General features: G+C 39.4%; 1 protein-coding gene across 8 annotated transcripts in view; it reads left to right on the forward strand.

Annotated features, from left to right (window-relative positions):
• The first annotated feature begins 4 nt into the window (after window positions 1-4).
• LOC143740058 (apoptosis-resistant E3 ubiquitin protein ligase 1-like) overlaps window positions 5-18,993 on the forward strand; it is a 206,834-nt gene continuing 187,845 nt past the window's right edge. For 2 of the 8 annotated variants that reach the window (XM_077232130.1, XM_077232138.1), the window contains exons 1-5: window positions 5-65; window positions 1,211-1,286; window positions 1,569-1,815; window positions 14,989-15,157; window positions 18,205-18,425. In XM_077232130.1, the coding sequence (XP_077088245.1) occupies window positions 1,668-1,815; window positions 14,989-15,157; window positions 18,205-18,425 (538 nt within the window). In that variant the 5' untranslated portion in view covers window positions 5-65; window positions 1,211-1,286; window positions 1,569-1,667. Of the gene's footprint in view, window positions 131-1,210; window positions 1,287-1,565; window positions 1,816-14,988; window positions 15,158-18,204; window positions 18,426-18,993 lie in introns of all 8 variants that reach the window. The other 6 variants (XM_077232132.1, XM_077232131.1, XM_077232133.1 and 3 more) reach the window with 6 other exon arrangements.

The following is an 18,993-nucleotide window of genomic DNA, read 5'->3' on the forward strand; positions in this document are numbered from 1 at the left end:
ATTTCCAACGTCATTTCTTGCGCTAGATACTGCGGTGTTTCCGGTTCTCAGTTACATCCATCAAGGTAAATATCTAGAAGACAATACAGCAGCTGTTCGCTAAATCTGAATTGCTATATGATATCATACAGTGCGTCTGGATTTGTTGTTTACTTTGTATGTCAGTACTGAGAGTTGGCGCTATGAATGTTTGATTATTATTTTGCGTCGCATATTTTCTATTTATGCCACTCTGAGTGAAAGTTTAAGATATGCATGGTTGGATTGTTATTTCATTAGGCAGCAACACACACTAAAAAATTCAAGGACGTTTTTCCTCTGTATTTTGCTTCACTTGTATGCACCAATGTAGTACTGTATAATATTAAAGCCTGTACTGATAACAGGATTTTCATGTTTAAAGACCAAAATGACTTAACGGTGGAGCTACAGTCATTTTTTTAACAGAAGCCTGTCAATCGGTGAAACTAGTGCACGTGTAGATCTGCCTTCTTGCCAGATGAAGACAGGCGCTCCTTAAGGGCATGAGCCCCATCGACCTCTTCATTTTTTTCTGCACATTTTGTTATGTTGCAATGTTATGCTGAATTGCTTTATTTTTCTGCTTTAGTCTGTGATGTGATAACTTTGCTTATGTATTAAAAAGCAAAACTGAAAAGGCATACCAGAGAAAAACTATGCCATGAGGTCAATTGAACTGCCTACAGAGCTCAGGCAGAATTGTGTTGAGGCACAGATCTGTAAAAGGATACAAAACATTGTTTGTTTTTTTACCACAATGAAGGTTCCCAGTGCACAGTGGCCTTCATAATTCTGAAATGAAATAAGTTTGAAACAACCAGGACTCTTCCTAGAGCTGGCTGCCCAGCCAAACCTTAAGAAGATAGGTGAACATGAACCAGTTGGTCATGTGTGGAGATGGGAGAAACTTTCAGAAGGACAACCATCACTGCAATACTTCACCACTCGAGTTTTATGGCAGAATTGGGTACAGGTAGAAGAAAAACAGAACATAGTAAAATACAGAGTTATCTTTAAAGTGATAGTTCACCCAAAAATGAAAATGTCATCATTTACTCACCCTCATGTCATTCCAAAACTGTAAGAAGATGTTTTGAGAAATGTCTGGGGGTTTTTTTGTCCATACAATGGAGTCCAATGTTGTTTGTTTCCCAACGTTCTTCAAAATATCCTTTTTTGTGTTCCACAGAAAATCCCTAAATCCAGGCGTGCAGAGCTTGTCACATCATACCCAAAAATACTTGAGGCTTTAATCTCTTCCAAAGGTGTTATTGTAATATTTCGTTTTTATATTTATTTTTTATAAATTTGCAAAGTTATAAGAAATCAGTTTTTTGCTTTGTCTTCTTGACATATGGATTAGGCCTATACATTGATGTGAATAAAAAATATTGAAATTATTTTAGCAGAAGTTTGCAGTATAATGAAATATGAAAAAAAACAAATGGTTCCAATACTTTCTGAATGCTCTGCGCATGTTTGTTCATTTCAATCGAATATCATTTACAAAGCCTGACTTGTATCTATCCTGTCCTTTTTCCCAGTAGAAGAAGACATAGGAGAGGTGCTTAGGACCAGATAGGACAGCAGAAGTCGAGAGAGATTTTGAGCTCACAGAGGTCTGAGCGGAGGCTGAACATGGTCTGATGGACCGCCTCTTTTTGCTGACCTTCTTCTTCTGTTCAGTCTTGTGGGTTTTGTTCTGGGAGGTGCGCTGGAAGAAAGGCAAGGAAAGTCAGATTGAAGAATGGCTCCACGGACACAACCTATCCGAATACAAGTATTTGTTTAAAGGTTAGTTAAACGCTTTAAAAACAAACACTTTATGGTCTTGAGAGCATGTGGGCGATTATATATTATGTCCTGGTCATTATTGTAAGGTAAGTCAAATTTATTTCAATATTCACAATACACATGGTTTCAAAGCAGCTTTACTGAAATGCATATTGTTATGTCCATAATGCCTTAGTGCTATACCATATAGCATGTTTTAGGACTGGTCGATGATGATGTATAACGATGACATAAGTGATCCTCTGGATTAAGATCTAGCCATATTATGTTTTTAGTGTTTTCTAGCACATATTTCAGTGACTCATGCACAACACACGTCTGAGATTTTTTATTAATTTATTTTTTACAATTAAGAGATAGATCATCAGGTTATAGAATGGAGAAAAAAACCTTGGGAGAACCCAGACTCAGTCGGGGGGCCAGTTCTCCTCTGGCCAACAAACGAACAGTGTATGGTTATGATTCAGGCAGCATTACAGGTGAAACATATGACTTGAGGGTGAGAAAATCATGGGCTAATTTTCATTTTTGGATGAAATATCCCTTTAATAGTTGGTCGGATTTGTTCTAAGCAAGAGGGGATAAAAAAACTATTAATGTATTGAACATATATTCAACATATTGAACATATGATCCGGTTGTCGCAGGTGAAAATTCAGAAAAAAATACTTTAATAAAGAAATAAAAAATTACAATTCTAGATTAACCTAAACCTAACCTTGTTAACATTTGCCCTGTCCCAAATGGCACCCTAAACACTCGCGGCCTTCCTCTGGGTCTGTATTTTCGTGACGCAACGCCACTTTGACTTTTGGGAAGAAGTCTGCTGAGAAGTTCACTTCAGTGCAGACTCTGCAAAAGTGGACATTGAGGGTGCATATCATCCGCAAAGGGGGCACTCCCGAACACCCTATAATGACAAAATGGGACACTCTACTGGACTTAAAGGATGCGTGTGCGCATGGCAGTCATTGTTATTCCACAGGACAGAAAGTGCATTTGAAGTGTGCCATTTGGGCAGGGCCATTAATTCAGTAACTTGCTAACTGACTTTTTGATATGGTGTAAGGCAGGGAGCAATCACACAGCTTGTTTTATTTAGTTTTAATTGTTGTCAAGTAGTACTGATACTCTGGTACCAAGTTGATAGGTGTCAGCTGAAATGTAATGAAATCAGTCTTTCTGCAGTACCAGTACAAGGTACCAGGTCCATCTGGTACCTGCTTTCAAACACTCCCACTCATATTTGTTTCAGCACCATGTCATGGCCATAAACTGTACATCCTGTAAGACTTATGGAGAGAGCAGTATATTTCTTTAGGGGGCGTGATCCTTGTCTTTTATTCCCTTGTTACTTTTATGAACTACGTTAATAAATATTAAATTAAATAAAAGATATCCATGTAAAGATATATTAACACTCCTAAAAATATAAAAATAGATACATCCAAAATTAATCAAAAACACTTGAAATAACACAAAATTTGATTTTGTGTGAAACAGGCGTCTGTTATGCAAAAAAACCGGAAAAAGTATATAAAATAAGCACCATTTTACAAGAATAACAAAATAGCAATGTACAGTGAGAGATTTACAAGATTATTTACAAGTCATTACTTTTAAAGCTACAATTTACATTTCTTAATGTAGTCAAATCTTAATGCATGTCAAATTTATTTGGTCATATTTTTGTTCCTTTTTACAATGAGTTTAGGGCTGCAACTAACGATTATTTTAATAATCGATTAATCTGTCGATTATTTTTTCGATTAATCGATTAATCGGATTAAAAAAACAGAAGGAAAAAAAGCATTAATTTCCAACCCTTTATTCAAAAACAGAACTGACAGTGCAAATTCACAGTGCGAAAGTGCACAAACAGGTCACTCCTTGAACATCCCTGAGCTGTTAAAGTAATAATAATAATAAAAAATGGACTAACACAAAAAACATACACATGTATGCTTTACATCTGCCAAATATATAGGCTTTTTTAAAATCGTGAACAAAAAGATGTATATTTTTGTAAAAAGGGACCTGAGCTGTTAGAACAATAAATAATTTGATTTTAAAATGATTTGTTTGAACGTCAGAACTTGCTCTCTACACTACACTCACAGACGCACACACTCACAAAGTCTCACACTCACAGACGCACACAATAACAAACTCTCACACTCACAGACGCACACATTCACAAACTCTCACACTCACAGACGCACACACTCACAGACTCTCACACTCACAGACACACACACTCACAAACTCTTAACACTCACAGACGCACACACTCACAAACTCACACTCACAGACGCACACACTCAAACTCTCACACTCACAGATGCACACACTCACAAACTCTCACACTCACAGACGCACACACTCACAAACTCACACTCACAGACGCACACACTCACAAACTTGTGTGTTGTTTTGTTTTTTGTCAAATATGTTGTAATCTAACAAAATGTTTGACATTATTTGACAAGCACATGCACACAAAAGACAAGTCTCGTGCAGTCGGATAATGGGTAATAATAATAGCAACAATAATAATTACAACAGAAGATAATATCTCTAGTCTATCCTAATATTAATTATAAATACAATGTATATAAAATATATACAATGGAGTGACTACCTCATATGGTGTGTAAGGCCTATTTTGCAGCTCATCCATTCGGAGCATATAGTGAAGTTTCTCGGAGTCATTTAGAATGAAAAATTCAGTGCTGCAAATTGTGGAAAAAATATTCCTCTTGCAGTGGTACTTGGGACAGACAAGAAAGTGTTTTCATCTTCTGTCTATCTGATTGAAATCACAGTCTGCTAATTCAGTGGTAAAAATTTAATTGGTTTTATTTATTGTTGTCCATTTATCGAACTTCCATGCCTCTTAATAATTACATTCCTATGTATGTACCAATTTACCAATGCTCGGACACACTCGGTCTCTCTCGCGCGCAGACACACTCGGTATCTTTTGCACACTGTTGCTCGCGCGCTGACACACTCGGTCTCTCTCGCGCGCAAACACACTCGGTATCTTTTGCACACTGTTGCTCGCGCGCTGACACACTCGGTCTCTCTCGCGCGCAAACACACTTGGTATCTTTTGCACACTGTTGCTCGCGCGCTGACACACTCGGTCTCTCTCGCGCGCAAACACACTCGGTATCTTTTGCACACTGTTGCTCGCGCGCTGACACACTCGGTCTCTCTCGCGCGCAAACACACTCGGTATCTTTTGCACACTGTCGCTCGCGCGCTGACACACTCGGTATCTCTCGCGCGCAGACACACTCGGTATCTTTCGCACACTGTTGCTCGCGCGCTGACACACCCGGTCTCTCTCGCGCGCAGCGTCCAGTCCGGCGCCTCATAGCTCTGCTCCGCGCTGAACACATTTTTTTATACTCAAACATCTCCGCGACTTATTGATAGTCGCGCGACACAACGAATCGATAATGAAATTCGTTGCCAACTATTTTAATAATCGATTTTAATCGATTTAATCGATTCGTTGTTGCAGCCCTAAATGAGTTAAAAAAAATGAAATCAGATGCGTTCCTGATTTGTTTATACGTTTTTCTCTGCTGCATGAACATAATTGGCGTCATTACATCACTAGCTTTAGATATGCAGCTTAGCTGGCTAACATATGCATAAACGTGCACGTCTCCAATAAATACATCACGAAAACGCCTCTTGTTACCTAACGCAACAAAGGTTCCCTGAGAGGAGGGAACGGGACGTTGTGTCAGTAGCTGACGCTTTGGGGGAAACCTCTTTATCCTGGAATACTGAAAGCCCTATTGCATTGTACCAGTAAAAATTACTGGCCATGGCCAATGACGATTGAGTGCTTGTGTGATGTGTGGAGCCATCCGCTATATAACATGCCGCTGGACTGTCAGTGTCAGTGTCAGTGACTGTCATAATCTTTCAACTGAAAAAGCAGCTGCTTCTATAAGACTCTGGAGACTGTAACACGGCAACTTACGCAATGTCTTGTTCCCTCCTCTCAGGGACTATTGTTACGTTAGGTAACCAGACACGTTCCCTTTCTAGATGGGTTCACTCGACATTGTGTCGAGGGAACGAATAATAATCGAAGTTGACAAAAACGAATTTCGTTTTTGTCAGTAGCTGACACTGTTGGGATCGTATAACATCCCGCATGTTACAGTGACTACACGGTAGGGATGGGCATTTCAAGCAAATAATATTAGAAGATCGCTGGGTATTTTTCGATTATTATTCGAAAATCGCACCCCTCCCCCAAATGCACGCACACATCCAGAGCATGTGAGAGAAGCGGAGTGGTGTGACGCTTAAATATAACTTAAGCTTAAACATAAGTTTCATATTTATGTTTAAATAATATCATTTTATTTTGTTGATTATATGAAAAGGGAACCGCATGAGATGAGTAAGATACCCAATATATCAGGAGACATTTGGAGTGGGTCAGACATGATTTTGACCACTTAATTAAGTTTTGTTTTGTAGGAAGCCTTTCTTTAAAGTGAATTTCATTTTGTATAAATCTTTATTTGAATCAATGTTTCATCAACCAATTTCCTGGATTTATTAAATATGAAGCAAATATAGCAGACAATATAATCAGGAGGCGCCGGTGGAATTGCATTGCGCGTGAACTGGAGGAACTGGAGCTCGTCTCATAAATGAACCAAAACAAATAGGCTATGGGCCTCACAGACCTGAAAAATATATCTATAGAAAGCTTGAAATGTCTACTTTTAAAGGAAAAGAAAGGGGCTACTCTCTGCTTATGTAGGCTAATTCGGATGAAGTGTGCATTTCTCTCTATAGGCGCGTTCAATGCAAAGATGTCGAGTTAGCATCGTCAACTTTATCTTTGCAGCCGACACTGACAGAGAGAACACTAGTGTATTAATAAACAATTAAAATGTCTCATGCATGATCATTATTTTTGCCGGTTCTATGTGGCAAGCTTTATGCGTGCGCCTGAGATTTGGAATAGGCAATATATTACGAAAACGCTCATTATGGTTTAGTATTCTCTCCCATAGGCCTATTTAAGTAATTCAATTAATATAAATATGCGGTTAGACTAATGGCTTAAAGGAACTACTACTAGTCGACTAGAAAAAAACTTAAGTCGTGCACGGGTTGCCTTAGCCTACTTATTTTTACATATTTTCGAACCAGCTTTTCACAGAGGGCATTATGGGTTGAGTGAGCGGCTGAGCAGAATGAGCGAGCGGAGGATAATCTTCAGAAAGGCGCTCTCCGCTCTGGAGGAAATATTACCACTCCGCTCATATGCCCTGGTGTGAGACAATGTGTATCTTCTTCTGTTGTCTGAAAGTTGATTGACAGCTTTTAGATGCGTTATTGGCAGCGCCACCGTCTGGTTACATGAATGTGTCACCACCACATCAGAACCGAAAACATGGGGATTTTTTTAAAGACAATAATCGCACAACCTATTCGTTATTCTATAATAAAATCAACTAATCAAATATTCTAAAATCGTGACTCATCCCTACTACCAGGCGACAAAGCGGGGAAAGAGACACAATAAAAGCCAGAACAGCCACATGTCAAAGACAGGTTATAATCCCAATACTTACATTAAGCCCAAGAGCAATATGTCACATGCTAGCCAGTGAACCTAGTGGAAGCCATGCAACTTGCAAGTCTACTGGGGCGGTGCGATGCCCTTAGCATTAGCCAACTGTAAACTCTTGCAAGCCAAGCATTGCTCTGAACAGGCATACAAAATCGGAGCGGCATTAAATGTTGGGGCACAACAGTACTCAGTAAGTGAATAAAGAACTGATGACAGCCTCGCTGGGATTAACATGATGACATCAATATTCAACATATCGCATTTGCATACACAGCACTACAATGCATATGAATGTCGTTTATCAGCTATACAATCTAGTCAAAACCACCCCTCACCAAGAACGGGGCGTAGCATAAGGGGCTTTCGCACCGGAGAGTTCTAGGAACCTAGTTCTAAGAACTAGCCACCAGGGTGGTTCCCCGAGAACTAATGGTTCCCTTTGGAATGTTTTCATTTGCACCGCCAGTAGGAACTCTGAAGTGACGTAAGCCACGCTTGTTGTTGTGACTTATTTTGACGGGGCGATGGACCTTTATTTTGAGCTTGCATTCTCCATGTTCATTAGTTTACGATCTGTCTAACACGTTATTAGATAGAACTGTTATACATAGAAAGTAGACAGTAATGAAAAGGTATTAGCTAAATTAGTTTCTCCAAAAGGAGTTCCTTGAACTAAGATCTTGATTGGGATTTCTTGATCGTAAAACCTAGCAAAGGTATTCTGAGAAGACAAACCTGTGGCAAGGCAAATATCCTGAATAGACATACCTCTTGTCCAAGCCCACAAGGACGGCATTCCACTGGTGGAGTGGGGCCGAACTCTATTTTGGAAAGTTTCACCTTGCAAACCGTAAGCTACAAGTAATCGCCTCCTAAATACAGTGAGATAATCTCTGTTTCAAAACTGGCATACCCTTGGTACTGCCTCCAAAACAAACAAAGAGCTGCTACGACAGATGAAACTGGCTGGAGTAGACTTCCGGTTTGAAAGTTACCGTGATGGCAGCATAGTGAACGGACTCCCAAGGAAACCTATGAAATTTAAAACTTTACCCTGTTAAGACAACGCAAATTTGTGCTTAGATGTAATTAAGTGAGGGGGTAAGCGAAATACACCAAAACTAACGCTTGGACGGAGCAACAGAGTGGGTGCTTAAACCTGGGAAAATAGTGCTAGCTTCCCTGCTAACTCTAACGTGAGATACTGCTTGACACAAGGCTGCATACGGGTGAGCTGCTATCGCACGGTGAAACGATATGGCCAATATAGACGTGGTACTTCAGGAATTGAGGGACTTTCGCCAAGTAAACAATGTGAGTTTGGGGGAAATTAAGGAAGAAAAGTCCAAGATGACCCCGAGAATGGACGAGGCTGAAGGACAGATTGAGAAGGTGGAGGAGAGGATTCAGAACACAGAGGACGCCATGACTGAAGTAATAAAGTTACAAATAAGGTTGGAGGATGAATTAATGGACTTGGAGGGCCGTACGAGAAGAGAAAACGTTTGCATCTACGGTGTACCCGAGACAGCAGAGAGGGACTCTCCAACAATGAGTGATTTTGTGGAGAAGCTGCTGCGTGACGGTTTGGAGCTGTCCCAAGATGAGCTTGACATAGGCATCGAACGGGCGCATCCCTCTTTAGGCCCTCCACCGCCAGACGAAGCACCCCCACGCTCTATTATTGTGACATTCCTCAGCTTTAAGACCAAATAACTTTTGCTCCGTAAGGCATGGCAGAAAAAAGGTTTTACCTGGAATGGCAAACAAGTAAGTTTAGACCATGATTATCCTCCTCTCATCCTAAAGAAACGAAGAGAATACGCAGAGGTCCGCAAGATTCTGAAGGAGCAGCAGATCCCCTTTCAGACTCTCTTTCCTGCTAGGCTGAAGGTGAAATACTCTGAAGAAACTAAAATTTACAACACAGTTGTGGAAGCTACGGCAGATATGTCCAGAAAAGGCTATGCGGTGAAGGTCATCAGATCACCGGAAACAGCGTTGGAGCAACTGAAGCAGCTGACTTGGAGCAGAGTTGGCAGAGGAGCGGGGAGCGATGCAGCGAACAAGAGACGGGACCCCGGTTACAAAGAAAAACTCAGAGCCTTCAAGAGGACCTCACCTACGCCTCCGGGAAATTGAGGTTTACCCACTCTGTTGTTTAAAAAAAAAAAACGTTACTCAGTTTAAGGGTGTGCAATAAGTGGGTAAGTAAGGTTTTTGGAGGGTGTTCTTCTCAGTGAGGCCTTAGCCATTAAGGGACTCCTCCACCGACGGATGAAGAAGTTGCCTTTAAAGGCGAAGCAGGGTCCACACCAGGGACTCCTACCTTGGAAGTTAGAACTACCTCAGTTTGATTTTTGTTTTTATTCTGATGTTATTTGTTCACGTGTTCCATGTTCATTGTTTACTAGGGTGTGCGGGCAGCCTATTACAATGTGTGTAGTTGTTCTATAATTTAGATGAGTAGCAGATCAGTGAAAATGGTATCAATTAATATTAATGGCGTAATTAATCCAGTAAAAAGGTGGAAAGCCCTATCTAAATTTAAAAGAGATAAAGCTCAGTTTGTCTTTATGCAGGATACACATCTGTTGGATAGCGAACATGAAAAATTTAACAAGCTTGGTTTTAAACATGTCTTTTATTCTTCTCACAGTTCGGGGAGGCGAAGAGGTGTGGCGATCTTGGTGAATGGCGCTTTAAACTATGAATATATATAAGAATATAAAGATAAGGAGGGTAGATATATAATGGTAACTGGTAAGATTGATGGTATTACTCTTAGTCTCTTAAACGTGTATATTCCCCCAGGAAGCATTTGGTCCTTATATAAACAGATCCTAGAATTAACAACAACAAGGAGTCAGGGAATTTTATTATGTGGTGGTGATCTTAACCTTACGTTAAATGCTAAATTTGATTCTTCGAATGGGAAAGGTGATGCAAGAAATATTGGGAAAAGAATGGTACACCTTATGGACGAATTTAGGATTAGTTGATGTGTGGAGAGATTGCCATTCAACGGATAGGGAATATACCCACTACTCATGTGCACACAATGTCTACTCAAGGTTAGACTATATCTTCATGTTTAGAAATGATCTCTTTAGGTTAAAAAAAGTGTGAAATAGGTCCCTGTACTATATCAGACCATAACCCGGGTTACGGTAATATCTGCCTGAACAGGAAGAATAGATCTTTGAAGAAGACCACACTTCAAAGATCTCCATCTTATGGAGGTTGAATACAAACATTCTTAATTACTCAGAGATTAAAGAGAGTTTGAAGAAAGAAATAGAGGAGTACTTAGAATATAATGATAAGGATGAGGTGTCACCAGGAATAATATGGGATGCACTTAAGGCAGTGATTAGGGAGGGAGGGGGCGGAGGGTGCCAACCATTTCCACATTTTTTGGGACTGTCAAGTTATTTCTCAGTATTGGTCTAGAATCCATGAGCATCTACAGAATGTTTTTGCATTTGTTTTTCCATTTACCTATATCTAAGTAATATATCAACGGATAAACTGGACTCGAAGGACAAGATACTTCTATACGTACATCTTATTGGCAGCAAGTAAAAAGGCTCTAACGAGGAGATGGCTCAAACCAGAACCACCAACAACTGAGGACTGGATAAACATTGTGCAAGAGATCTACAAAATGTAAAAACTGTCCTTTTCACTCAAAGTGCAAAGGGAACTTTCTATAGGATTTGGTCCAAGTGGACGGAATATGTTAAGCAGGTTAGATCCGATTTTTTGTAAACGCTGCTGCTTCTTACTAATTGTGCACAGATGTAAAAGTGTAAATGAATAACATAAATAATATGGAAGTAATTTGGTTACTCCGCCACCCTCACCCGAGTTCTGACGTTCCTGTAATAGAAAGTTGAAAATGGTAAAGCAATGTAATGTACTTCATATGTCAAACAATTGCAAAATTCAACGTGCTTTCTCAATAAAAGTTAATAAAAAAAAAATTAAAAAAATGGCTTGAGTGCTCAATATAAATGCACAATGTGTGTGCAGGATACAGCAGTGGAGCAGTCGTGGCCTCCATCGCAACCCCTCCAGGGCAAATTCTTCCAGTATTATATCTTGGACTTTGAAAGGTGTTGTAAGCACCTTAAGGACATAGCCACGCCTCGGCTTCAGCCTGACTACACAGTCATTCTGTCTATACTCCAGACAAGTGGGGTTAATGAACAGGATTTGCAGGTCTCCCACATGCTAAATATGCTAAAGCAAGCCAGAGCGCCGTCTTCAACGAGAGAACTCGCTGCTGGGAAAGTGCCCTCAGAACTAATGCAAAGTCCCAAATATGCATCATAGAAAGACAAGGGGGAATTAAACCGTTTCCCTTCCCATCAAAAAGCCATGCTAAATTATGACTCCCGACCAAGCTTTGTTCCATGTGAGCATTAAATGATGTGGTAGCAGCAACATACACCTTAATTGTAGAAGGCGAGGGCCTGCTGTCCAAGTGGCCCAGCAGAAATGATAAAATAACTGACACAGGACATGTCCCTGGATCCTCATTATACGTCTCGCACCATCCACAAACACCTTCCATTTATGAGCATGCAGGTGCCTAGTAGAAGGGAGTCCCAGCCTCTGCTGTATTATTCATCACCCTTTGCGACACATCTGTCATCCCCGGGCCCCGCTGATCTGGCAGACATTTAGATTCCTCAGATCCGCCCTGGGGTGCCAAATGATGCCCTTCACAGAACTGGCCATGGGGGTGCCATTAAGAGCTGAATCATCTCCGGGAACTATGGATGGTTAGGTAATTTTAGCGCAACTAACAGTAATGTCTCCCACTCCATTTTGTGTTTCTAGTTTAAAAGGATTGTGTTTGTTTATAATTGTGAGTTAAAGTAAAATCAGACCACATTTTATGATTAATCAATGCAGAAATTCAGATATCTGCATTGATTCATTCAAAGGGTTTACAAACTTATTCTTGCCACTGTATTTAAAGATCAGTGATCTCAATAATGTAGAACGTGCACTTGGCTCTATCCATTGGTTATTGATTGGATTTTTAGATGTAGGCGTTGCCCTCAAAAATTAAGGCAGATTTAAGGCCTAATTTCATGTGCACTTGTGGTTTTGTGCACTTGCAATGGTCACTACATGTGTGTCTATGAAGTCCAAGATCCGTAGGGTAAAACAGTTAAATTCTAAAATAATCAATGAAATGTATGGAATGTCTAGTCAAATAATCAAATTCCCAGCCATAGCAATTTCAATTTCCAGCCATAGTTTTGTGTAACGGCAGGTGCTCAGGGTATGTGATCAAAACTTTTTGGTTGGCTAGATTACATTTCGTTATACATTAAACAGTTTTAATGATCCACTTCACATTGGCTGCGTTTACACTTGGCATTAACATGCGATCACCGTGATCCGATCACGCAGATCAGATCATAAGCCAATCAGGACATGAACGGTGCATTTACACCTGTCCACATCAAGTGGCTTCTGTATCTGGATAACAGATCGGATGTCGCATTTCCACAAAAAAAAAAAGAAAAAAGGATGGCTCAGATGGCAAAGTCAAACTGAAATGGTAGGTTTTCTTTTAAAAACAGTTTTCAGTTGGGGGATTTTTACAAATCTCGCAAAATGAGGAGGAGGAAGAGGCTGCAAGTAGGCTTCTAATAATGTGGATAGATGCTGTAATGGAAACGGTACAGAGAAACGTATGGGTCCGAGAACGTTGCAATGCGCGTTTAAAGAACATTTAAAGAAATGCGCGTTCTTTACAGAAAATGAATGGTTCTATAACTTTCGGGTGCGAACTGCGAAGGCAAACATTTCAGTATATTTGCGATGTAGCCTACATGTACTTCACATTCGACTGTATTGCAAAACCACAGAGCTCTCAGTTCCGGAGAGAGAAGGGGGAATAATGACAGTGGTCGGGGTTTTATGTGACGTCCACCTGTGAATGCAGGCACGATGGCTGGATTGCGTTTACATTACACTGAGATCCGATCAGAAGCGCGTTTACACTTGTCTTTTCAATGTGTATGTGGTGTTGTGAACTTTTTCTCCCGAAGTGTAGAAAACTCAGAAGCGAAGACGCTGTAGTATTCCAAGCTCGTCTCGAATCTAACTAAGGGAAACGTTCCCTTGCAATTTATACACATCTACGGGCAGGGCTTAACATTGTGATGAACAAAGCATGTAAATGATGTATACAGGTTTAGGAACCTGCCCTATACTGAGAGTGTTACCAATTTCAATCCAATCAGCATAACTATTCAAACAGTGAGACTCAAAAACAGGAAATGGCAGAACTCTCCCGCTGAGACAGAAGCTACCAAAGTTTCAGTAATCTGCTTACAATAGAGAAAAACAGGAATAGCAGGCTCGATAGAGAGCAGTAATCTGACAGATACAGAAAACAGGATTTGCCGGACTCTCTTGCTGGAAAACTGTTTCACAGCAAATATCATCACCATCATAACCTTAAATGTTAAATTCAGTATACCAAACTGTCTCAGTTTATATACTATTGTATTGGAACCTCAATTAAAAATGTAATACATTTGTAACACTACCGTGGACAACATCCGGATACAGGTCGCATGTTAATGCCAAGTGTAAACGCAGCCATTGAGTGGTTCTTTGTCTCCACAACCATAAAATGTGCAGTTTCGATTGTGATTCTTGTCACATAATTCTAGTTAAGTCAAATTAAATGCATTATGTTTAAATAATTTAAAAATATTTCGTACAGCCACTATGAAATTCTCTCATGGAACACAAATAGAGATTTTAGGCAGAATATTAGTTTGATTTTCCACTTACTTTTATTGAGTGCTATAAATTAATAGGTAACTGAGGCTGAAAATAGTAAGTAGCTGGCTCACAATATGAAGCTTTACTTGTAAATAGGAAGATACATTTCTGTAGCTCTGATTCATTTTAAATTGTGTTTTTGGACACCCCTGAAATAGGTAATAGAATGACATAACCTTAAGTAAATGCGCTAGAAAAACCTCATTAAAAGACATACATTTATTACATGGACAGAGCAAGAACATTACGTAATTGTCTCAAATGCATACCGGTATGCACAATTCGTTTGAATAATAACGTTTACCCTCTGTAACTTATTACTGTTGAACTGTTGAATTTCTGCCGAAATAATCAGACTGAAATAAGATCAAGCAATTTTTCTGTCAATCAGATCTGAGTGGAAGTTGTGTTTGCTACTAGCAACAGTAGTCATCATTGGTCAATGGAAAGAAAAAATAAAAACAAACAAAATATTTTTGTAAATATTTTGAATGAAAGACCAACAGGATAGACAGCAAAGACAAAGACATTTTTTTCAGAGCCGTTTGCCCGTATTTACCAATGGTGGCAATATTAGTGGAGGGCACTGTATACATGAGGCCCTTGGACTTTGTGCTGATTTTATGGCTCAGCCCACACCTATGTGCCACCGAACAACGTGTTGGAGCACTTTAACTGTCTGCCTGGTCACATCTTGCTTCCATTTGTGTCTATTTGTTTATGAATGTGTATAGATGTTCAGACTCTGGAGGAGCTGAGTTTATGTATGCTGTCTCGACTGGAGGAAGTAGTAAAGGAAAAGCATCACTGGAGGGAGATCACTGAGGCCTACGTGCAGCTGCTCAGAGACTTTGCCTTCCAGGAGTGGCTTTGTTCCCAGAGCCTGGAGCACTACTATCACACGTGAGTTCACATACTCATTATTGCTAGATTTCAGATTTCCTAATGTTTTTGAAAGTAGTGTCTTAATCTCACCAATCTCATCTGCATGTATTTGATTATAAATACAGTAAGAACAATAATACTGTGAAATATTATTATAACTTAAATTAAATGGTTTATGTTGTAATATATTTTAAAATGTATTTTATTCCTGCGATGGTAAAGCTGAATTTTTAGCATCATTACTCCAGTCTTCATTGTCACATGATCTTTTTTAGAAATCATTCTAATATACTGATTTGGTGCTAAAGAAGCATTTATTTTTATTATTAATGTTAAACACAGTTGTGCTGCTTATTTTTGTGGAAACTGATTTTCTTTGACGAAAAGAAAGTTCAAAAGAACAGCATTTATTATAAATAGTTTTTTTTGTAATATGTATTAATTTCACAAATGTCTTTACTGTCTTTTGTTGTCGATTTAATGTGCTTTTGCTAAATAAATGTTAATTTCTTTTTTGTCTTTTTAAATCGTACGTACCGCAAACTTTTGAATGGCAGTTTATCATGATTTCAAAAATAATAATAAAAAATTAAGCAACTAAAATAAATAAGAAGTGATCATGTGACACTGAAGACTGAAGTAATGGCTGCTGAAAAATCAGCTTTGTCATCACAGGAATAAATTAAATTTTAAAATATATTACAACAGAAACCAGTTAATTTAAATTGTAATAATATTTCACAGTATTACCGTTTTTACTGTATTTTTGATCAAATAAATGCTTGTAACATACTTTGGTTAAAATCAGAGATGTATTGTAATGAAGTAGAACTACTTCACTACTGTACTTAAGTACTAAAAGGCTGTATCTGTACTCTAGTAGAGTATAATTTTTTTCTTCTACTTCCACTTTTACTTCAGTACATATTTTCGATGAGTTGAATACTTTTACTTCGATACATTTTTTATGTGCTGCATCGTTACTCGTTACAATTATAAACATGTTACGAATCATTCCAAACCCACATAATCACTGCCAGAGCGTTAGATGGCCCTGTCACCAGGTTTGATGAAGCTGGCTCATCATTGAGCGAATCAAGCGATCAAGAAAACCGCGCGTGCTCCCGTTCTGCCTTTCGCTCTGCTGCCTGCCTCCATTGAGAACACTTGAGATTTGTGGATTTGTTTCGAAATGGAAGAACCAGAAACACCGCCTTCAACTTCGAGTGATCGTGGCGGTGAGGAAGGAGACCCCTACTTAGAGTCCATGTTTTCATTTGTCGGAGTGAAAGATAATTCATATAGAATGTGCGAGGACGCCGACACACTGAATCGTTCTTTGTTTTTAATAGTTCAAAGTTACTATTAAATTTAATGTTATTACCATGACAAACTATACATTATTAAAAATATATAAGACTTAAGTTTCAGTATTTGACCACTATTTTATTCTGAGAAACTTATAGAGACAGTTATGTCTTAATTTGTGTCAGGAGTTATGTAATGAAAAAATTAGTCAATACCTTTAATATGAATTATGACCGTCAGCCGCTCCCATTCAGAAAAAAAACTCCTGTGTAGTCGTCATGAAAGCGCTTGACAAAACAACGTCCCTCTGGGCTTTTAGCTTGTTCAGATTTTGAAAAATATTGATAGATTTTCATAGGTTTACGTCAGATTTCTATAGAGAGGAAATAATATTTATTTAATTTATACCCAAAATCGGCCAATGTTATCATTATGAGCGCTGGACACTGTGATGTACTGTGTTTTCAATCCATACTGGCGACCTGAGGGCGTCCTGTGCACATTTAGTCCATATGTGGAACACATGAAGAAGAGCCATATCATGTGACATTATAGGAAGTCCCTGACATAAACAAAGCTTTCAGATATTGCTGTAACATGCAGATAAATACCCAGTAAGCTGTGGAGAAAAAAGGCACAAGCAGGGAAGAGAAGGGTGAGATGCTTTACTACATAACACAATACTTGTACTTTTACTTTCTGTACTTGAGTAGTAAATTTTTAAATAAACTACTTACAATACTTAAGTAAAAAATTTTTTGAATACTTTAGTACTTCCACTTAAGTATGGTCCTTAAAGAGCACTTCAACTTCTACTCAAGTCACTTTTTTGATAGAGCACTTGTACTTTTACTCAAGTCTGTGTCTCTAGTACTTTATACATCTCTGGTTAAAATTCCTCAATGGTAGTGTAAAACAACACCCTTTTTACCTCCTCAAAAACAGCTGTTTACAGCGACCCATTTCGGTGCATGTCTCTTTAAATGATAAAACTGCTCACAACTGCTCACCCCACCGATTTAATGTTTCCAAACATTTGACCAGTAGCAGGGCGCGATTGCTAATGAGAGACCGATATCAGCGCCAAACGGGAGTCCCAGGGATATAAAGGAATGAGGACTTTCATTCTACCAGACTACCCACAAGTACTGAGTTACTACTCATACAGGTCATGCCCGACCATCCACACTGCGACTATGTCATTTTTGCCACGCGCACTTTCACGATCTTGCGGACACACCAAGTATAAACCAGGCTTTAGGATCACACGTCCTCCAAGTTGGGAAAAAAAATAACCATCAAGCCTTCCTATTGCCATCTCTGACATGCTTGATAAATGTCAGAAACTTCTGGAGTTCTGCAAACATACATGAAAGTGAAAGTGAAAGTGACACGTGATGGCCAAGTATGGTAACCCATACTTGGAATTTGACCTCTGCATTTAACCCATCCAAGTAAGTGCACACACATTAGGAGCAGAGTAGTGAGTAGTGAACACACACACACTGCAAACGTGGATACACACCCGGAGCAGCGGGCAGCCTTGAGTGGCGCCCGGGGAGCGATTGGGGGTTAGGTGCCTTGCTCAAGGACACCTCAGTCTTATTCCTGCCGGTACTGGAATCGAACCAGCAACCTTTGGGTCACCAGTCCAACTCTGTTACCATTAGGCCATGACTGCCTGTTTACATTCTGACTACATTCACCCGTCTATCCGATCTAATATATAATGGCTCCCCTTCTATATATTTTGGCAGTCTGAAAACCCTGGGCTGCAGTACCCTGGATGATCTAGCCCAATTTGACAGCCAGCTTCAGCTCTCTCTGGCAGCGTGGGGCTATTACTACGAGGATTACATCAAACTGTCCACAGGCGTGAGGGTCCTCCAGGCATCTAAGGGAAGCAGAGATCAAGACTACGAGATTCAGCTGGTGCACAGCCTTGCTGAGAGGCGACTAAATGAGAAGTGGTCTTTTGGTATGTGATGTACTGTTGGAATTTATTCACATTTATATCAAGCTACTAAAAACATTTTACACACATTTTCATTATAAAAAATTCTATAATCCATATTCACCTTTCAGATTTCACTTCATTCTGTTGTATAATACAACCTATAATATTTGACAGGCAATTTTCAGTCCATTTTATTTCGCTTTTGAAATTCGCTTCCACAAATCCAGTGGTTCAAATTCAACAGAAAATTCAACATTTCATATCCGGGAACTGCAGGAATATCAATAGATTCCGATTCATAATCTCCATCTGCTGTTAGTCGACCTCACCAGCAGGAGGTACAAGTGGCTGTTGATGAAGACTAGAGCAATGGGTGAGAGACGTACTAATTTACAGAAATGGAGCAAGCGGTAAGTATTTGTGATGATTATCAGGACCAGTAGCTATATATGGAAACGCAGATAAAGACAAAAAAGCACTTACATTTAAGTGTTCGCGGTTACTTTTGTACAATTAAGCAGCTTTCTCTACCATGAACGAGATTATAATGTTATTACCCGATGCTGACGTACAGATCAAACGTTAAATC

The sequence above is a fragment of the Siphateles boraxobius genome, unplaced genomic scaffold (genome assembly GCF_051911475.1).
Source record: "Siphateles boraxobius isolate OS27281-9 unplaced genomic scaffold, OSU_SipBor_1 164, whole genome shotgun sequence".
NCBI lineage: Eukaryota > Metazoa > Chordata > Actinopteri > Cypriniformes > Leuciscidae > Siphateles > Siphateles boraxobius.